The sequence below is a fragment of the Dendropsophus ebraccatus genome, chromosome 11 (assembly GCF_027789765.1).
Source record: "Dendropsophus ebraccatus isolate aDenEbr1 chromosome 11, aDenEbr1.pat, whole genome shotgun sequence".
NCBI classification, from domain to species: Eukaryota; Metazoa; Chordata; class Amphibia; order Anura; family Hylidae; genus Dendropsophus; species Dendropsophus ebraccatus.
This window is the reverse complement of record NC_091464.1, coordinates 23,288,970-23,311,398: the sequence shown is the minus strand read 5'-3', so window position 1 is coordinate 23,311,398 and position 22,429 is coordinate 23,288,970. Positions and strand designations below refer to the sequence as shown.

Below are 22,429 nucleotides of genomic sequence, written 5' to 3'. Positions count from 1 at the left end.
TCTAACAAAAACGTTCTTTTAAATCAGATTGTACCAGAAAGTGCCGGAGATTTGTAAGTTACTTCTATTGAAAAATCTTAAGTAAATGTTTTTTCGGTACTTATCAGCTGCTGTATGTACTCCAGGGAGTGGTGTATTCTTTCCAGTCTGGAGAGCAGGAGATATTTTTTAGAGGATTTGCTGCTGCTCTGGGCAGTTCCTGACATGGACAGAGGTGGCAGCAGAGAGCACTGTGTCAGACTGGAAAGAATACACTACTTGATGCAGGACATACAGCAGCTGATAAGGACTGGAATACATAATATTTTTTTATAGAAGTAAAATACAAATCTCTGGCACCAGTTGATTCTAAAGATTTTTTACTCCTTTAAGTTTATGGAAAAATTTCAGTCTATGCACACATTGTAAAACACAATTATTATTTTTTTTTTAACAATGTCTGCACAGACAGATGTTTTCCATAGACTTTAGCCCCTTGACAACCGCACACTGTTTGCAGTGACAGCTTTTGGTGTCGCTGCAGTAGAGGGAGGTTTGTTATCTCAAGGGCTGCTCCTGCACTATGAACCAGAGCTGTCACATATGTCTCCGGTTCTTAGGCATCCCCTGGAGCATGAGCGAGATGGGAGAAACCTCTGATGCTGCCCGTTTAACCCATTAAAAGTCACAGTCCGCAACCGGGATAGTGACAGGGGATTCCTCACCCTGACTGCATCACTGGGTTTCCTAGTGACCTGGTCAGACAATGCAGAAACGCATATTATTATTATTATTATTATTATTATTATTATTATTTATAGAGCGACCTTAATTCCAGAGCGCTATACAAGCGATAGGGGTAACCAGCAGGAACATTACAAGATCATGGCCGCCCCGCCCATGAGCATACGTTACCTGCTCCACATAGCAGGTCCTCGAAATCCCCGACTCACCTCTTCGGTGCATTGATTGGCTTGAGGGGAGGCGGGAATTTCAAACGGCTCCTCTTCAGCCAATCAGTGCTGAAGAGGAGCACTGATTGGCTGAAGAAGAGCCGATTGAAATTCCCGCCTCCCCTCTTCAGCCAATCAATGCACTGAAGAAGGGAGTCGGGAATTTCGAGGACCTGCTGCGCGGAGCAGGTAACGTATACTAGTGGGCGGGGCTATCGGAGCGGTGGGGGTGGGGGGTGGGGGGTGGGGGGGGCGGGCGGTGCTGCAGGCGGCCGGACTATCGCGCGACGACTGTTTACACTGAACTATCGGCGAATTTTTTGCGAACGACGATTTAAGAACATGTTAAAAGATCAAAATGAACGATTTATCGAACGTTCGTCGCGTTTACACGTACGATTATTGTTCGAATTTGATCGTTATCGAGAAAATTCGACCGATAATCGTTCCGTGTAAACGTAGCATTATGGTGCGTTTACACAGGCAGATTTATCTGACCAATTTTGGAAGCCAAAGTCAGGAATGGACTTGAAAAGACAAGGAATCTCAGTCTTTCCTTTATGACCTGCACCCTGTTTATAGTCTGTTCCTGGCTTTGGCTTCAGAAATCTGTCAGATAAATCTCTCTGTGTAAACGCACCATTAGGGTCCTACAACACAGAGTGATCTTTAACGATTAACGACTAAAGATAAACAATCGCCAACTTTGCTGCCACCACTCTATCTGTTACGTTACTGGGGAGACAGGAAACCCCAAAAGTGTTCCACTGTTTGCAGTCAGACACACCCACATGGTAGAGTATATATATTATAATTAATATATATATATATAACAAAAAAAAACCAAACACATATTGGGTATCTACATGTCCATAGTAACCTGAATGTGAACTGTATAAAAAAACAAGCAAAAACCCCCCCACATACATTAGATTACTGCTTATGAATAGTTTATGAATAGTTTATATATACACAGTGGTGCCTTGGATTACGAGCATAATTCGTTCCGGGGCCTTGCTTGTAATCCAAATCTGCTCTTAAACCAAAGCAAATTTTCCCATAAGAAATCATAGAAGTGCAGACAATTGGTTCCACACCCCAAAAATAATGATTTATTTTTCTGAATTACATGTAAAACAGATGAAACAAAGATTAAGAAACAGCAGAATATGTGATATTATAAACTACTATACAGTAATAGAGAGGATGGGAAACACAAGGCTGATACAGACTGCAGGGAGCAGGAAGGAATGAGCAGGGCAGATGTGGGCCCATACATGCAGCGCTCTCTGTCCGGGGAGAGGGGGTACAGCTATGGAGAGATTACCTCCACAGTCCTGTCCCCTGATGTAAGCCCCAGCCTGAAGGGGATCTGCTATGATTTGGAGGGTGAGGGAGACTTCTTGGGTCAGAGTACAGTGCTGTAGAGCCCGCTATGCAGACCATGCCCCTCCTCCACTCCGCCTCCCACCCAGAACATGGAGCTCTTACACCAAAGCAATGCTCTTAAACCAAGTCACAATTTTGAAAAACTGTGAGCTCTTAAACCAAAACGCTCTTAAACCAAGTTACTCTTAAACCAAGGTACCACTATATATATATATATATATATATATATATATATATATATATAGTGGGGCTGTAAGAGGCAGTTCTATGCCTCTGGAGTGGGAATTGGAGTTCAGGTGGAGCTCCTGATCCATATGCTCCACTCCAGCCTGATGAGGCTCTGAAACCCACCAGGTGGATCTATTAGAGACTTCAGAGCTTCCCAGGTGATGGCTCCCAGGGTGGGAGGACACGGGCAGTGCTAGGCCTGTGGGAGCTGCAGACAAGTCTTGGTCAAACCAGTGGGACTGGTAATGTTGACCAGTAGGCTCAGAAGTGACAGATAGGGAAGCTGTTGTGTACAGTCAGTGGCTAGATGGCCTAGGTTTTATTTTATTTGCAAAGTGTTTCTTATGTCTTATGCTTTTCCTTGGACTGACAAATAAAGCGACTGTGGTCAGTATAAAGCATACAGCACTGACTGGACTGAAGTTTGCGATCTGCCAACCGTCTCAGACTCAGGAGATGGCGTTCCCAACGAGTGAGTAACCCTCAGAATATATATACATATACATATATAATCTCACAACAAAAAACTACACATATTGGGTATCTACATGTCCATAGTAACCTGAATGTAAACTGTATTAAAAAACCCCCACATAGATTAGATGATCGTTTATGAATAATATATATAACACCCAGGGGGAAATTTATCAAACATGGTGTAAAGTGATACTGGCTCAGTCGCCCCTAGCAACCAATCAGATTCCACCTTTCATTCCTCACAGACTCTTTGGAAAATGAAAGGTGGAATCTGATTGGTTGCTAGGGGCAACTGAGCCAGTTTCACTTTACACCATGTTTGATAAATCTCCCTTCTAGTGTCCTCACTATCATGTGCACTATCCATGGTCCGCCGCAGCCGATTACAGTGTACGGTGATGTCACATTATGGTTTTTCAGTAGAAATGGGTAAAAAAAAAAACCTGATGAGAACTAATGCACTTTTGCCATTAGTTCTGGTCAGTCCTGGATATAACTATAGCCTGATACAATTGCTATATGTGATACGTGAGCCCAGCCTCATCCCCGCTCACAACTTCCAGTTGAAGTGACAGGTAAGATGGACTGTCACTTTAAATGCACTGCAGCTACAATAGATTTCATCACAGACCCGGAAAAAGGAAGTGTGAGCTGGTGTGTGTGTGTGTGTGTGTAGAGTCTGTGCGAGCTGACACCTGAGTATGTGAGCTCCAGCCAGCAATAACTATAGGGCAGGATGGGCAGTGCATGCTTAGTCACTGGCTGTAATGCTGCTGCTGACTCCAAACTGTAAGTAACAATGGCTTTGGTCTGGGATTATCCTCCTCCTAATGCTGGGGTTACTTTGCAGATCTCTCTGGATGTATATAGTTTATTCCTGTAGTGTAGTCATCTGCTCCTGGGCTGTCTGTGGAGAAACAGGTTTCTGGGACAAAGTTATTCATCTCTTCAGGGGGTCGAATATTTGGCACACTTCACGTTGTTTCTTCATAGTCATTAAAACGTTATCGTTCAGCGCCCTGCTATGTAATAGGACCAGAGAGATGGCCGGACTATCAAATATTCTGGATTATCGGACGTATATAAACTCCGGTAATGTTAGAGGACCCTCAGGGCGAGAGCTGTTTACCCCAGTTATGCTGCTATGGCTGTCGTCTTCATCAGGAATTACCTAAGCGCTGATCTCTGCCTCTGCTCTTGTGAAATTCCACATTGCACTGCAGTTCAGAGCTCAAGAAGCAAGTGCAGAATTGGCGTATAGGATCAGTGGTCGGAGTAGGAGATCTCATATATACTTACACATACTATGAACGCTTTTCTGGGTTTAGTATTGGTGAAGCAAAGAAAAATAGAATAGGGATTGCCTAAATAACGATACCCCCCCCCCCCCCCCCCCCCCAGGTAGGTGATTTCAGAGAACTGCTTTCCTTAGCTTCAAAAACGTATACTGTATAATACACTCATTGTTAAAGGGGTTATTCTTATTTTTCTTTCAAATCAACTGGTTTCAGAAAGTTAAATAGATTTGTATAACTTTAAAAATGTCAAATTATCAGCTGCTGGAAGTGATGTATTATTTCCAGTCTGACACAGTGCTCTCTGCTGCCACCTCTGTCCATGTCAGGAAGTGTCCAGAGCAGGAGAGGTTTTATATGGGGATTTGCTGCTGCTCTTGAAAGTTCCTGACATGGACAGAGGTGGCAGCAGAGAGAACTGTCAGACTGGAAAGAAAACAACATTTCCTGCAGAACATCCAGCAGCTGGTAAGTATAAGAAGACTTGCCATTTTTAAACAGAAGTAAATTACAAATCTATATAACTTTCTGAAACCAGTTGATTTGAAAGAAAAAGATTTTAGCTGAAAAACCCCTTTAAAGAAGTATCACAGAGCTCCCAGACCCCGCCGGCTATCATCTTCTACCGGGTTCTAGGTATGCCATAACCCTAACCTCCCCCCCCCCCACCACCACCACCCTGCCAGCCTCCTTTTCAAATCCATTCTTGGGGGATTGGTAGCGCTAGATTAGATGAGGGTTACTTGGGGGGAGATGCACCTCTGTCAGGCAGGAGGGCTTCACAGGGCACTGACTCTAGTGCTCCTCCAAAGGGGTATTCCACTCTGATAAAATTCCTGTTGAATCATCCCCCCCTCCTGGAGACTAACAATTTGTTCCATACTTATCTTTTCAGCCTCCTTCCCCCAGTTCTAAGCTGCTGCTTTGTGCTGAAGACACAGAAAACTGTGTGTGAGCTTTTCTTACTGTGATTAACCCTCCCAGTATTATAGAGTGCAGAAACAGCTGGCTGGGGACCCTGTTTACATCAGCCATCTTAGAAGGGAGGGGGGAGACGGAAGAGACGGAGAAAACAGCTGACACACAGTGTAACAAGTGCACAAAGTAGCAGCTCAGAATTGAGGAAGGAGACCTAAAAGATAATAACAAGTATGGAACAAATTGTCTCCAGATGACGCAACATGTATTTTACCTGAGTGGGGTACCCCTTTAGGGGCTGTTACAGAGAATAAGGGGGCTGCATCAGTGTTGTAGACGTTTTCCCTGGCCCTCTTCACAGATTATGGTTGGGGTCACATTGCGTTTTTGCAGTGCACTTAACGTATATGTTTTATGGGGGGAAAACTGAGGCATTTGTGTGCAGTCAGTTTGGATCCATTATTCTATTGACTTCCATTATTAAAAAAAAGAATCAAAATGGATACTTTTTCCCCCTTTTTTTTATTTTTTTTATTTTTTTTTATTGACATGTTAGGAATTTGATCAAATCCCTGATTCTATGATTTCCCTGCAACATATATATGTTCCTGCTGCTGATTCCCTGTGCAACAGGAACGTATATATACAGTCCATATATGTTTCTGACTGTAAGAGGGTTTTGATGTGTGCGGGACCACTGCAGTGTGAGCAGCCCCTCACACATCAGTGTGTCCGGAGCCGAGGATAATGACAGGCAGCTGCGATCAGTATATGCATTCTAATGACTGCATGTTTAACAGTAAAATAAAAATGTTAAAAAAGTGTAATTAAAAAAAGTTTTTAAGTTTTAAAAAACCCTTTATACCCCCCCAATAAAAGTTTAAAATACCTCCTTGCCCATTGTAAAAATAAAAATTGGTCAAATAAATAAACAAACATATTACATATTGTAGCGTGCAAAATTGTCCGATCTTTTCAAATATAACATTGTTCCCGCATGGTGAATGGAGTAAACAGGGGGACACCAGTATGCTGATTTATTTTTAAATTATATATCAGAAGAAAATTAATAAAGCGATCAAAATTTTTCTTTTACACCGATATGAAACTAATGAAAACTAGAGATCATTGCGCAAAAAAATGACACCCCCAACCCGCCCCATAGGTGGAAAAATAAAAGTGCTAGGACTCTTAAAAAGCGAGGAGGAACATTGCTTCAATTTGGACCAATGAAGGGGTTAATATCGGCCTGTGTAATAGTCCCTTCTTTTGGTTTCTACATGTCTTATTACACTTATTCTGTACAGGTCACTGAATAATACAGACCACTGAAGTCTGGACCCACCTCCACCCACAACCTGTAAATTCAGGTCTGACTGAAATTACACACAGTTTCCCATTTGCCCCAAGTCATACTCCCAGGACTGTAAAGTAGTATACAGGCACTCACCTAATTCTTAAATGTTTATTAAGTGTCACATCAGGCAGATACAGAAGGACGCGTTTCAGCACATGGCCTTCATCAGCTGATTAGGTCATAGGCCAAAATGCGTCCTTCTGTACCTACCTGATGTGACACTTAATAGACAAGCATTTAAAGGGGTACTCCGGCACTGATAAAAAAAACAATCAATTAATGATAAACAAAGGTTTTACACTTACCATCCCTCCTAAGCCTCCTTACCCTCTTGAGTCTCTCCTTACCCTCCTGAGTCTGTCTCTTTTAGAATTTGCAGGTCCCTGAAGCTCCAGTAGGTGTCTTTATTTTTTCTTTACTTCCTGGTTTGGGCTTTCCCATGATGCACTTTGTCTCCTGTGATGTCTAACTGACTCTGTAAAAGAGTTAGGCCCCGTTCTCACTGAGCAAAAGTAGCGGAATTCCGCGACGGAATTGTCCGCCGCGGAATGCCGTTAGCCTCCGCTCATAATGGGAGTCTATGGGAGGCGCGCGCTCCTGCTCTGTACGCGCTGAAGAATGAACATAGAGTAAAAGAGTAATCAGAGCTGAGCAACCAGTGATGTGACAAAATGAGGTTGGCTTAACAGGGCTTAGACCCGCCTCCCTCTTGATGCCATTGTCTGCCACAGAGCTATGGCTGTATCCCAGTTTTCCAGGCGGTCCTCCCGCTGGATCCGCCCGCTGCACGGAGCGGGCAGACAGCGGGAATAATTACCGAGAGTTCGGGTTCGTACGAACCCAAACCGAACTCTAGAGGGAAATAGAGCAGTCACCCATGTGTCAGAGCTGTAGAACACCTATTCACACTCATGAACCTCTGTGGGTTATGGGGTCAGATTGTTCCTATATGCAGTGTACCCTGATTATTAGGTCTGTCTAGATATGTGCTGACAAATGTTTTTATCTTTTTTTTTTTTTTTTGCAGGATTGTTTTTTTATTCAGCTATGCTCTGTTTTGCATTTTTATCCAGTTTTTGTGCAGTCTCCTCCTATGTTTTTGAGCCACAAATTCGAATGAAATGTTAAAAACATGGCTGCCAAGAACAGAGACGCAATATCCTGGTATCAGAAGAAAGTAAGTACCATACAGGATCGCTCTATTACTGCCATGTTCACGAAGCCACTTTTCTGAAATGTACAAATGAAATGTGTTGGAAGAAGTGGACAGAGCCTCAGAGCTGCGTGCCATGTTACTCATGCATTACCAACTTCTGATAGGTCATATGGCCAGAGGTCTGTATGAGACTTCCCCATAAGCGAACGTTCACAACTACCATATGGCAGCGGATTTCATGCTGTAAGTTTAGCACTGTGATACTGATTACTATTAAAGAGGACCTGGCACCCCCCATGCCGGGGTGACAGGCTCCCGACCCCCAGTTAGATCCCCTTATACGTACCTCATCCCGCAGAGTCCCGCTGCCAGAGCCGGTCCAGGGACTGAGATATCCCAATCAGAAGCCGGCGCGCGCGCTCTGGAGAGAGGTCCGGCGTCCATAGAGAATGAATGGAGCTGTGCGCGCGCTGCAGAGATGGGTCCAGCTCCATTCATACTCTATGGATGCCGGACCTCTCTCCAGAGCGCGTGCGCTGGCTTCTGACCAAGATATCTCTATCCCGGGACCGGCTCTGGCAGCAGGACTTGGCGGGATGAGGTTAGTATAAGGGGATGTCCAGTGAAAATTTTTTTCTTTCAAATCATCTGGTTTCAGAAAGTTTATATAGATTTTGTAATTTACTTCTATTTAAAAATCTTGTCTTCCCATACTTATCAGCTGCTGTATATCCTGCAGGAAATGTTGTTTTCTTTTCAGTCTGACACAGTGCTCTCTGCTAACATCTCTGTCAGAGACAGGAACTGTCCAGAGCAGCAGCAAATCCCCTAGAAAAACCATATGGCATAGACGCAGGTGTGCACAGGGCCATATTGATATAACCACCACTGATAGTATACCGCTCATTATGTTTTCTGCAGATCGGAGCATATGATCAGCAAATATGGGAGAAGTCAGTAGAACAGAAGGAAATTAAGGTGAAGGTAATACAGAGTTCTGTTATTATATATCCTAACTAGAGATGAGAGAACCACTCGGAAATTTGTTTAGCGAAGTTCACATATATTCGTGAATCGCATACAAACAAATTTTTATTAAAACGGGCAAACTATAGTAGTTACAATAGTAGTTTTTTCAACAGCTGTTTCTGTGACAGTGTCAAGATTGACATTCTTTTTTTAAATGACTTTTTCAATCATTCAATGTCCGCCATGGACAGTAGTGGACGCAATATTCATGTTCTCCCAGAACACTAGTGGACATTGGTAAATGAGCACCCAATGAGGTATTAAGATGGACACTGTGGTCACTGTGACTTCCTATAATGCACCCCCAGCACCCAGTGACTTGGTATAATGCACACCCAGCACCCAGCGACTTCCTATAATGTACACCCAGCACCCAGTGACTTGGTATAATGCACACCCAGCACCCAGCAACTTCCTATAATGTACACCCAGCACCCAGTGACTTCCTATAATGTACACCCAGCACCCAGTGACTTCCTATAATGCACACCCAGCTCCCAGTGACTTCCTATAATGTACACCCAGCACCCAGTGACTTCCTATAATACACACACAGCACCCAGTGACTTCCTATAATGTACACCCAGCACCCAGTGACTTCCTATAATGCACACCCAGCTCCCAGTGACTTCCTATAATGCACACCCAGCTCCCAGTGACTTCCTATAATGCACACCCAGCACCCAGTGACTTCCTATAATGCACACCCAGCTCCCAGTGACTTGGTATAATGCACACCCAGCACCCAGTGACTTGGTATAATGCACCCCCAGCACCCAGTGACTTCCTATAATGCACACCCAGCACCCAGCGACTTCCTATAATGCACACCCAGCACCCAGTGACTTCCTATAATGCACACCCAGCACCCAGTGACTTGGTATAATGCACACCCAGCACCCAGTGACTTCTTATAATGCACACCCAGCACCCAGTGACTTCCTATAATGCACACCCAGCACCCAGTGACTTCCTATAATGCACACCCAGCACCCAGTGACTTCCTATAATGTACACCCAGCACCCATTGACTTCCTATAATGTACACCCAGCACCCATTGACTTCCTATAATGTACACCCAGCACCCAGTGACTTCCTATAATGCACACCCAGCACCCAGTGACTTCCTATAATGCACACCCAGCACCCAGTGACTTGGTATAATGCACACCCAGCACCCAGTGACTTCCTATAATGCACACCCAGCACCCAGTGACTTGGTATAATACACACCCAGCACCCAGTGACTTCCTATAATGCACACCCAGCACCCAGTGACTTGGTATAATACACACCCAGCACCCAGTGACTTCCTATAATGCACACCCAGCACCCAGTGACTTGGTATAATACACACCCAGCACCCAGTGACTTCCTATAATACACACCCAGCACCCAGTGACTTGGTATAATGCACACCCAGCACCCAGTGACTTCCTATAATGCACACCCAGCACCCAGTGACTTGGTATACTCGACAATGACTTCACTGCTCCCACAGAAAACTACCCACAATCCTCCCTCCTCTCCCCTCGGTCTCTATCTCTCTGTACTTCTCTCCCTGCTCTTACTGCCTGCTGCAACCTGAGCTCCACTATACACAGGAACAGCTGTTTTAACTGACCAGATAATCCCCTTAAAGGGAATATGTTGACTAGAATTTCTTTGTGATTACAGCCAGATATTAAAATATTTTTAGTAATTTTTTTTTCCATTGTTTGTTCAGTCATCTTACCTGAGCTGTTTTTAGCAGCATTTAGTGACATGCTTTACAGCAAGGCTCATGAACATAGACTACAACAGAAAGAGTCTATCCTCTTGAAATGTATGTGAAGCATTACTGAGTGTGCTCTGTGACCTTTGCAGAGGTCATTCAGCAGAGGGCTGCTATTGTCTCCTCTATTTACTGATGTTACCTGAAGCTGCAATACGGTACAGATCACTTTACAGCAGCTTCCTCTTACCACCGCAGACGGGGCAGGAAGTCTGAGTTAAGTTTTACACACAATGGCGAGAATTGCAAAATTTCAGGATTATTTCATAATATAGGTAGTAAAATGAAAAGTTGAAGAAGAAAAAAATCTGCAAAAATTATTAAAAAAATATATATATTTAACATAAAAACTTGACTTAAACAATGTCTTTTTCTGATAATAGATTCCCTTTAAGGTAAAAAAAAGACCTCTCAGAGTCGTTCTGTTTGTGTGCTAAGTAGTTATTAGTCATCCAAGCTTAGTTTGTAGATTTTTAGAATGGTTATAATAATTTCTGCTGAAGCCGATATCCTTTCCTGCTGAAATAACTGGTTTGTGAAATAAAGGATTTTGATGACATCTGCTGGAAAGATCGGGAAATTCTTAGCTTAGGATTTTAGATGCTTTGTACTGAGCGTCTTCTAGTTCTGTTTTCTTCTATTTTATGTTTTCTGATTTTGGGTGGGTTCACACTATGGAATCTGCGCGGAAAAGTTCCGGCGGATTTTGACTCTCTTACCTGCTCACAGCTGCGTGCATACGCCCGTGCCATAGACACCATTCTATGGCTGGGCAGATTCCGCCGCCTGCCGAAAGAATTGACATGTCATTTCTTTCGGCGGATGACGGAATTGAGTCTATGGGACAGGTGGAGATGCCACCGCCGTGAGTGGGTACAAGCGACGGAATCCGCCGTATTCCGTAGGTGTGATAGCAAAGTGGTTCGTGACAGCCGCTTGTTCTATGCACTACTGGGGCATGTTGAGATTATAGGTGATCTTGGGCTGTTAGTGAGAGCTGAGAGCATTGGGCTGGGTTCACACTGCGTTTTTACTGTCCGTTTACCAGGAAAAAAAAATGGATGCTTTGTGTTCATTCATTTTTTTTCCATTGCCTTGCGTTATAAAAAAAGGGCAAGTTTTTGTGTATGTTAAAAAAAAAAAGATGCGTTTTCATCTTTTTTTTTTTTTTTTTTTTCAGTGAAAAAACGGATCCAAACAGATGTACACAAATGCATCCATTTTTCCTTGTGTTTTTTTTTTTTTTTTTTTTAACAATTAAACGGATCTATTAAACAGACAACAAAAACGCACCGTGAACCCAGCCTTACACACCTGTTCAGTAAAAGTGAATGTCTGTCTGTTTAAACCCCTTAACCGTTTGGCCCATTGGTACTTTGTTTGCCCGGGAGGGATTTATGTAAAGGTCCTGACCTTGGCTTACACATACTAATTATTGTTCTCTGTTATCTGCCATTATCACAGCCTGTGGTCTATAGGCGTCCATGTGCCTGAACAGTTTGGGGGAGATCAAGCAGTCAAGTAGTATAGTAAGCAGGGCTGGATTAAGGTTGGTGGAGGCCCTGGGCAACAATTTTGTGCCCCCCCCCCATTTTCTTCCCCCACAAATAAACCATAAAGCAATCTATACAGGTGGCTGGTTACTGTAGGGGACTTAGCACCTACCCCTCCTCACTCCTGGCTGTATGGCTCAGCATCCTCCTCTGTTTTGCATGTGATGGTCCCTAGAGGCTGCAGTCCAGAGGAAGATGCCAGGCCCTAGAGACAGGATGGGGGAGGGGTGAGCATTGCGGTGTGTTCCCACTTAATTCAATGCAAAAACACAGCACTTTAGCACTTTCTGTGCTCTCTTGCCCACTGTGTCAGCCACCACAGCTAGCATATGCAGTTGTGAATCGCAGGGAGAACCTGGACTTGCAAATCTAGGTCCCATCTTCCGTTCCCAACCATATAAACTACCTGAAGCAGTAAAGAGCACCCAGAAAGTACTTAAAGGTTGTGTAGAATCTATAGCGGATATGGTACATGTGAATATACCCTAAGGATCATGGCATATATAGCTGCACACAGGCTACATGTCATAGGCTGCACACAGGCTATATATCATACACTGCACACAGGCTATATATCATACACTGCACACAGGTTATATATCATACACTGCACACAGGCTATATATCATACACTGCACACAGGCTATATATCATACACTGCACACAGGCTATATATCATACACTGCACACAGGCTATATATCATACACTGCACACAGGCCATATATCATACACTGCACACAGGCTATATATCATACACTGCACACAGGCTATATACCATACACTGCACACAGGCTATATACCATACACTGCACACAGGCTATATACCATACACTGCACACAGGCTATATATATCATATGCTGCACACAGGCGCTATATATATATATATATATATATATATATATATGGTGGACGCAGCACTCCAGAAGTCTTTGTGTGGTTGGTGCCTGCAGTAAATACCCTTGCGGACCGAGGGTATGAGAGTATACAAGCCAGCAAAATTACCGCAGCACTCCGTAGATAATTTTCAAACCGTGAAGTTTATTGCTTCCACAAGTGCATTTAGCAACGTTTCAGCTCAATCGGTATGAGCACAGCTTGAGAAAGGCTCATACCGATTGAGCTGAAACGTTGCTAAATGCACTTGTGGAAGCAATAAACTTCACGGATTGAAAATTATCTATGGAGTGCTGCGGTAATTTTGCTGGCTTTTATATATATATATATATATATATATATATATATATATATATATATATATATATATATATATATATATATATATATATACATATACATATACATATTATATTATATATACATATACCTATGCTCTGATATATGCCCCCATAGTATATACCTATGCTCTGATATGTGCCCCATAGTATATACCTATGCTCTGATATGTGCCCCCATAGTATATACCTATGCTCTGATATGTGCCCCCATAGTATATACCTATGCTCTGATATGTGCCCCCATAGTATATACCTATGCTCTGATATGTGCCCCCATAGTATATACCTATGCTCTGATATGTGCCCCCATAGTATATACCTATGCTCTGATATATGCCCCCATAGTATATACCTATGCTCTGATATATGCCCCCATAGTATATACCTATGCTCTGATATATGCCCCCATAGTATATACCTATGCTCTGATATATGCCCCCATAGTATATACCTATGCTCTGATATATGCCCCCATAGTGTATATATCCCTGCTCTGATATATGCCCCCATAGTGTATATATCCCTGCTCTGATATATGCCCCCATAGTGTATATATCCCTGCTCTGATATATGCCCCCATAGTGTATATATCCCTGCTCTGATATATGCCCCCATAGTGTATATATCCCTGCTCTGATATATGCCCCCATAGTGTATATATCCCTGCTCTGATATATGCCCCCATAGTGTATATATCCCTGCTCTGATATATGCCCCCATAGTGTATATATCCCTGCTCTGATATATGCCCCCATAGTGTATATATCCCTGCTCTGATATATGCCCCCATAGTGTATATATCCCTGCTCTGATGTGCCAATACAAAACAAAGCCTCATACTCACCTGATCTGGGCAGAAGACAGGTCTTCTCTCCTCTGGCTCTTCTCTGTTCCTTCAGCCTGAAAGCCACTGTGATAGATCCTCCAGCATGCTTCATGATGTCATATCCCTGCTGGAGAGATCAGGTTTCCTTACTGAGGTCCCACGCTGTCCTCTCCTCAGTCAGGGGGAGGGGCGAGGGGGGAGTGAGGACCTCGGCAGGAGACAGGTACCCGAAAGCTTGACAGGAAGAATCCATTCAAAGACCCACCAGGGGGGAGTCTGAGCCTGCCAGGAGGGGGATGTTTACACAGGATTAACCCTACACCTTCCTCCCTCCCTGGACAGCATGCAGTGTGGCCAGTGATGTGTCCTGGTAGGGTTTCCACATGCTTTTTGTGCGTGGGACTGGCTCCCAGACACCACTTCCAGGTTTGGGCTGGTGGAGGCCCCTAGATACGTGCCCCTGGTGCCCTCCCTTTAATCCGGCCCTGATAGTAAGATTTTTCTATGTTGCCCATAGTAACCAATCACAGCTCAACGTTCATTTTACCATAAGAAATGAAAACTGATATGTGATCTGTTGCTATGGGCAAGAAAGAGACTCTTCCTATAAGTGCAATAAAGTTCCCCTTTTGGCCCCAAATTTGGCATGGATGTACACAATGGCATACAATCTGTCCAGCTGCCGACTGGTGTTTGGTGATTGGAGTCTAAACTCTTTAGAAATTGATTTGTAACAGCCCTTCTTATGAGATCCTCAGAAATCTGCTTTGTTATATCCCATCCCATGATTTGCAGCTTAGGCTGCCTTTACACATTACTGATTTTTGAAGCCAAAGCTAGGAACAGACTATAAACAGAGAACAGGTCATAAAGGAAAGACTGATATTTCTCCTCTTTTCAAATCCATTCCTGGCTTTGACTTCAGTAATCTGTCGGATAAATCTCTCTGCATAAAGATACCCTTAAAGGGAACCTGTCACCCGGGACGCGGGCGTAGAGCCCGCCTAAGCCCCCGGTGCAGCCCCGGATACTTTCCCTTTCTGGCAAGTCCTGCTCCTGGACCCGGTCCCTGGACGGAGATATCGGCGCCCAAAGCTGAGCGCTCGCTGTATGCAAATTACCAGAGATGAGTCCGATGCTCATAGAGAATGAATGGAGCCGTCATTCTGTATGGGCATTGGACTCATCTCTGCTGAGCGCGCGCATGGCTTCCGACAGGGATATCTTCGTCCCGGGACCGGCTCCAGGAGCGGGACTTGCAGGAAAGGGTAAGTATCTGGGGCTGCACCCGCGTCCCGGGTGACAGTTACCTATTACACAAATCGATTATCGTTCATATTTGGCCGATTATGGAACATTACGGTCCAATGATCGCTTTCTGTAATAGGCAACGATCAGCCGACATGCACAGTATCAGCTGATTGTTGTCTTTCAACATGTTGATGCGGATAGCAACCATCTGCTGCCATCTTTTTGCGCAACAGGAGTGGCTGCAGCAGACCGATGCTATCTTCTATGGGCTGCCCAGACGATTTTATGATCGCCCGGGCAGCCCCCGCTTATACCCGTTTGCTGTCTGCACGTGTGGCGGCAGGGAACAGAAAACTGGGACCAAGCGAGTGCTGACTTAACAGGTTGCCGCTCACTTGCTCCTGCTGATCACCCCGTGTAATCGGGGTTATAAGCTGCATGCACATGTCTGCAATTTTATGGACATTCCAGACAGGGAAGGCAAGTAATTGGTTCCCTGCCAGCACAATGTCTTAATATCATGCTGGTAGCAGGGAACTGTTTTTGAATTTTCGCGGCACTGTAATGACACAGTGGGGTGGGGAACCAATCCATTACTTGCCTTCCCGGTCTGTAAGATCCGCAAAATTGCGGACGTGTGAATGCAGCTAAACTGTCATCCCATTAATTGAAATCTCCTTCAAATTATCTTCTAATCCTTAGGCCGTGTTCACACATAGCGTTTGTTTTGCAATAAAGTGAATATACCGCCAGGTACAACGCTTTGGGTTTTTTTACATTAGCAGACCGGCCTGGCATGAAGCACTGGGGACGGGCCCCAGTCGTCCCCCAGTGTAACGAAAAACCATCTCCCCTTTGTGACGTGGCTCCATTAGAATTAATGGAGCTGCGTCGCAGAGGGGTAGGGGCTTTGTGCTGGGCAGGTGCTCAAGCATAGACCGGTGCGGTACAAGGAAACCGGGTGGCGGCTCAAAAAAAAAAGACTGGCATCCACTGTGCCACTGGCATTCAGGCCGTATTTTACAGCAATTGCGCAATTTGCAGCAAAAACACATCATTAATGCAGAATATAGCCTATGGCTGCGTTCACACTACGTATATTTCAGTCAGTATATGTATATTTCAGTCAGTATTGCAACCAAAACCAGGAGTGGATTAAAAACACAGAAAGGATCTTTTCACACAATGTTGAAATTGAGTGGATGGCCGCCATTCAATGGCAAATATTTGCTGTTATTTTAAAACAACGGCTGTTATATTGAAATAATGGCCGTTATTTACTGTTATATGGCGGCCATCCACTCAATTACAACATTGTGTGAACAGATCCTGTCTGTGTTTTCAATCCACTCCTGGTTTTGGTTGCAATACTGACTGAAATATACGTAGTGTGAACGCAGCCTATGGCTGGGTTCACACTACGTATATTTGAGGCTGTATAGCAACCAAAACCAGGAGTGGATTAAAAACACAGAAAGGATCTGTTTACATAATGTTGTAATTGAGTGGATGGCCGCCATTTAATGGCAAATATTTGCTGTTATTTTAAAACAACGGCTGTTATATTGAAATAATGGCCGTTATTTACCATTATATGACGGCCATCCACTCAGTTTCAACATTGTGTGAACAGATCCTTTCTGTGCTTTCAATCCACTCCTGGTTTTGGTTGCTATGAGGACCTGACAAGAGGACCAAATACTGCCTGAAATATACGTAGTGTGAACCCAGCCTATAGCTGTATCCATGTTTTCCAGGAGTCACTAAGGGCTGTATCCAACTTCTTCAGCCACCTGTATTCAAAGGGGGGAGGAGCAGGTGACTGCAATGGCTTTCTATGGATGTTCTTAGGGTTGAATAAGGTGCTCAGGCTAAAGAAATTAAATTAAAACATTTCTCATGCTACTTGCATCTCCCAAGTAGCCTCCTGACTACCACCATCTGGAGTCTCGTACAGTGTGTTGGCAAGAGGGACCGGTTCCCCCACTCAATAGGTAGGTTGCTCTATTAGACAGGTGCCACCAGTAGGTTATTACTCCCATCAAATAGGTCTCTCCATTAATTAGTCTTCCTTATGCTAAGTTTACACGAGGTGATTATTGGCCCGATCGCATGATTAATGTTTTTTTTTTTATAACGATCAGCGTTTAGACGGTACGATATATCGTACGGAAAAATCGTTTTGCGATCGCGCGCCCGCAGCCTACCCCGCCGCCGCTCCGATCGCCCCCCTGCTCCGATCGCCGCCGCTCCGGCCACGAGCATACGTTACCTGCTCTGCGTAGCAGGTCTTCAAATCCCCGGCTCCCCTCTTCAAACAGCTCCTCTTCAGCCAATCAGTGCTGCCTTGCATTGATTGGCTGAAGAGGGGAGCCGGGAAATTCAAACGGCTCCCCTTCAGCCAATCAGTGTGCTGAAGAGGGGAGTCGGGGATGTGGAAGACCTGCTACGCAGAGCAGGTAACGTATGGTCACTGCGGGGGTGGCGATCAGAGCTGCGGCGGGGGTGGCCATCGACCCGGCGCAGGGGGCTGCGGATGAGTGGGGGGCGGGGCTGTGGGCGGCCGGACTATCACGGGACGACTGTTTACACGGAACGATTGGCGAATTTTTTGCAAACGACGATTTAAGAACCTTTTAAAAGATCAAAATGAACGATTTCTCGCTCGTTGTTCGATCATTCGCCGCATTTACATGTACGATTATCGTTCGAATTCGATCGTTATCGTGCAAATTCGCACAATCGTTCCGTGTAAACCCAGCATTAGGGTACGTTTACACAAAGATTTATCAGACAGATTTTTGAAGTCAAAGCTAGGAATGGATTTGAGAACAGGAGAAATCTCAGTCTTTCCTTTATGACCTGTTCCCTGTTTATACTTTGTTCCTGGCTTTGGTTTCAAAAATCTGTAAGATAAATCTGTCTGTGTAAACTCACCATTAGGGTCCATTTACACAGAAAAATTGGAGTGGATTTGAAGAGAGGAGAAATCTCAGGCTTTCCTTTATGACCTGATCTCTGTTTAAAGTCTGTTCCTGGTTTTGGCTTCAAATCTTTGGCAGATAATCTGTCAGATAATCTTTCTGTATAAATGGACCCTTAGGTTTTGCCTCCTTAGGTAGTTTCCCCAATGAAGTAGGTTCCTCATATGTCATTTTCCCCATTAGCCAGGTTTCCAGCTCACCCCTATAGGTAGTCTCCCCCAAGAGCCAGGTCCTCCTATAGGTACTATCACCTATTAGCCAGGCCCCCCCTGTAGGTAGTCTCTCACATTAAAAATGTACCTCTGTAGGTAATTTCACTTATTAGCCAGGTCTTCCCTGTAGGTAGTCTCTCCTAGTAACCAGGTCCCCACTGTAGGTAGTCTCCCCAGTAGCCAGGTCCTCCCTGTAGGTAGTCTCCCCAGTAACCAGGTCCCCACTGTAGGTAGTCTCCCCAGTAACCAGGTCCCCACTGTAGGTAGTCTCCCCAGTAGCCAGGTCCTCCCTGTAGGTAGTCTCCCCAGTAGCCAGGTCCCCACTGTAGGTAGTCTCCCCAGTAGCCAGGTCCTCCCTGTAGGTAGTCTCCCCAGTAACCAGGTCCCCACTGTAGGTAGTCTCCCCAGTAACCAGGTCCCCACTGTAGGTAGTCTCCCCAGTAGCCAGGTCCTCCCTGTAGGTAGTCTCCCCAGTAGCCAGGTCCCCACTGTAGGTAGTCTCCCCAGTAGCCAGGTCCTCCCTGTAGGTAGTCTCCCCAGTAGCCAGGTCCCCACTGTAGGTAGTCTCCCCAGTAGCCAGGTCCTCCCTGTAGGTAGTCTCCCCAGTAACCAGGTCCCCACTGTAGGTAGTCTCCCCAGTAACCAGGTCCCCACTGTAGGTAGTCTCCCCAGTAGCCAGGTCCCCACTGTAGGTAGTCTCCCCAGTTGCCAGGTCCTCATTGTAGGTAGTCTCCCCAGTAGCCAGGTCCTCTCTGTAGGTAGTATCTTCAATAGCAAGCCAATAGCAAGCCCCCACATATGTAGTATCTTCAGTAGCCAGTATGTAATATCCTCAGTAGTTTGGTCCCCCTGTAGGTAGTTTCCCCTATTAGTCAAGTCCCCCCTGTAGGTAGTATATTCAGTAGCGAGCCCCCACATAGGTAGTATCCTCTTGTAGGTAGTATGCCCAGTAGTTTCGTCCCCCAATAGCAAGGTGCCCCCACCATACTTACCTAACCATGTGGCTCCTGTGTAGACCTCCACTGTCTTCTCTCCCATCCTCACTGTAGCAGAGGGTTCAGGAGTGATGTCACCATGTGTGTGTGTGTGTGTGGGGGGGGGGGGGGATGGGGGAGTCATACATGCTCCTGAAAGCTTTTAACTACCTTGGCATCCCAGAGATGCTCTTAGGGGGACATACATGAAACTAGCCTCATGACAGAGGTGCCCCAGGCACAGGTCACCCCTCACCCCCACCCAGTGCTAGAAAGGCCTAGTACCAGTGTGTACTTGAATCTAAGCTTATCTAGTACAGACGAGGAGACATTGTATGTCTGGGCCTCTGGATGTAGCCATGGCGACCAACATGAAAACAGTCATTGTTTACATTGATGGCTGCTCTCAAAGATGGAAAATTGCATCTATTAAAAGTTAATATTACAAATTGACTTATTTCATGACGAAAGAGATAAAAGTGTAGAACTCCTATAAGTTTTATAAATGTTCTTCTCAACCATCTGTTTGTTTTCCCAAGTAACAATTTCTCAGAACTCGCTAACATATTTATATGTATATGTAGACAGGATATTTGAAAGAAAAATTAAATATATAAATTATAGAGACATTGCTTCAAAAGTCAAAGCTATTCGTCACCATAACCTCAAGTGCAAACATCTGCTTCATCTTCAAGACAGTACAAGGAGCTGCCGAGTATTATACAGCTGCAGATGATGTATCTACATGAAGCAGAGCTCCCCAGTTACAATATACAGGGAGGACAGAAGGGGCAATTACCCAGGACCAGTATATAGGGAGGACAGAAGGGACAACTACCCAGGACCAGTATATAGGGAGGACAGAAGGGACAACTACCCAGGACCTGTATATAGGGAGGACAGAAGGGACAACTACCCAGGACCTGTATATAGGGAGGATAGAAGGGGCAATTACCCAGGACCTGTATATAGGGAGGATAGAAGGGGCAATTACCCAGGACCTGTATATAGGGAGGATAGAAGGGGCAATTACCCAGGACCAGTATATAGGGAGGACAGAAGGGACAACTACCCAGGACCAGTATATAGGGAGGACAGAAGGGACAACTACCCAGGACCTGTATATAGGGAGGACAGAAGGGACAACTACCCAGGACCTGTATATAGGGAGGATAGAAGAGGCAATTACCCAGGACCTGTATATAGGGAGGATAGAAGGGGCAATTACCCAGGACCTGTATATAGGGAGGATAGAAGGGACAACTACCCAGGACCTGTATATAGGGAGGATAGAAGGGGCAATTACCCAGGACCTGTATATAGGGAGGATAGAAGGGGCAATTACCCAGGACCTGTATATAGGGAGGATAGAAGGGGCAATTACCCAGGACCTGTATATAGGGAGGATAGAAGGGGCAATTACCCAGGACCTGTATATAGGGAGGATAGAAGGGGCAATTACCCAGGACCTGTATATAGGGAGGATAGAAGGGGCAATTACCCAGGACCTGTATATAGGGAGGATAGAAGGGGCAATTACCCAGGACCTGTATATAGGGAGGACAGAAGGGGCAACTACCCAGGACCTGTATATAGGGAGAATAGAAGGGGCAATTACCTAGGACCAGTATATAGGGAGGACAGAAGGGGAAATACCCAGGACCTGTATATAGGGAGGACAGAAGGGGCAATTACCAAGGACTAGTAGATAGGGAGGACAAGAGAGCAATTACCTAGGACGAGTATATAGGAAGGACAGAAGGGGAAATACCCACAACCTGTATATAGGGAGGACAGAAGGGGGCAATGATCTAGGGCCTGTATATAGGGAAGACAGATGGGGCAATTACCCAGGACTGCCCATCTTGCAGTTCTGGCAAATGCCAGATGGGCTGGTGTGCTAAGAGGACCAGTCTATGAACACCTTGACGGCTGCTTTTCCCCAGCACAGCACAACCTCTGCACTTCACAACATAGTCATTGGTTAAAGAAAGCTGTAGAGTTCAGACAGCGCTGTGCAGAAGAGGAGCCAGCCATCAGATTCCTGTCCTGCATCTAGCTAGCCCCATACCCTTTATCTACAAGTTTCTAGCAGGCCCCACCCCCTATGATTGCTGCAGGTCTGACCTTGGAGAAAAAGGAGACTCCCTATCGGTCCAAGCAGGGGTGACAATCAGACGAGTAATTTATTTCACAATCCAAGGGTAAAGGGAGGAGGGCTTAATGAAGGGGAGAGGCTTAGTAGGAATGTAGGCAGAGTTTAGTGGTGGATAGGAATCTTGGGTGCAGGTGTGATGTGTAGTGAGTGTGACATATGTATTGTCGATCGTATATACCCATTCAATTTTAAATATTAAAATATTTCTAGAATACCAGCCTTTTCTTCCGAGTGCCTTGCTTATTCTGGCACAGGTAACCTCGCCAGGAATACTACTCCCGCCAGCTTAGCTCATTGGATCACCAAGGCACACAAGCTCCCTCACCACGTCAAGGTGAAGGCACCATGAGGGAGCCCCTCCACCCTAACCCGATTACCCAACCCCTAATTTACCTTTCCTTTGCTAAAACCTACATAGAACTTCCTAAAACTTTGAGCCCAAGCCATTCCTGAGGACCTTCCCAGCCCCCTAACTCTGACCCTCCCGGCGTCCTTCCCAGCCCAGGCCCATCCCAGTCTTCTTCGTCCTCTTCCTCCACCTCCTTTTTTTTCTTCTTCTCCTTCTTCTCCCTCTTCTCCTCCTTCTCCCTACCCTTTCCGGCGAGTCCCGCTCCTGGAGTCGGTCCCGAGACGAAGATATCAGCGCCTTAAGCCGTGCGCGCGTGCTGCAGAGGTGAG

General features: G+C 45.2%; 1 protein-coding gene across 3 annotated transcripts in view; it reads left to right on the top strand.

Moving 5' to 3' along the window:
* The first annotated feature begins 3,706 nt into the window (after positions 1-3,706).
* The window catches only part of PHTF1 (putative homeodomain transcription factor 1), an 83,750-nt gene continuing 65,027 nt past the window's right edge, over positions 3,707-22,429 (top strand). For 2 of the 3 annotated variants that reach the window (XM_069944688.1, XM_069944686.1), the window contains exons 1-3: positions 3,707-3,815; positions 7,624-7,773; positions 8,674-8,736. In XM_069944688.1, the coding sequence (XP_069800789.1) occupies positions 7,729-7,773; positions 8,674-8,736 (108 nt within the window). In that variant the 5' untranslated portion in view covers positions 3,707-3,815; positions 7,624-7,728. The remainder of the gene's footprint in view (positions 3,816-7,623; positions 7,774-8,673; positions 8,737-22,429) is intronic. The other variant, XM_069944687.1, reaches the window with a different exon arrangement.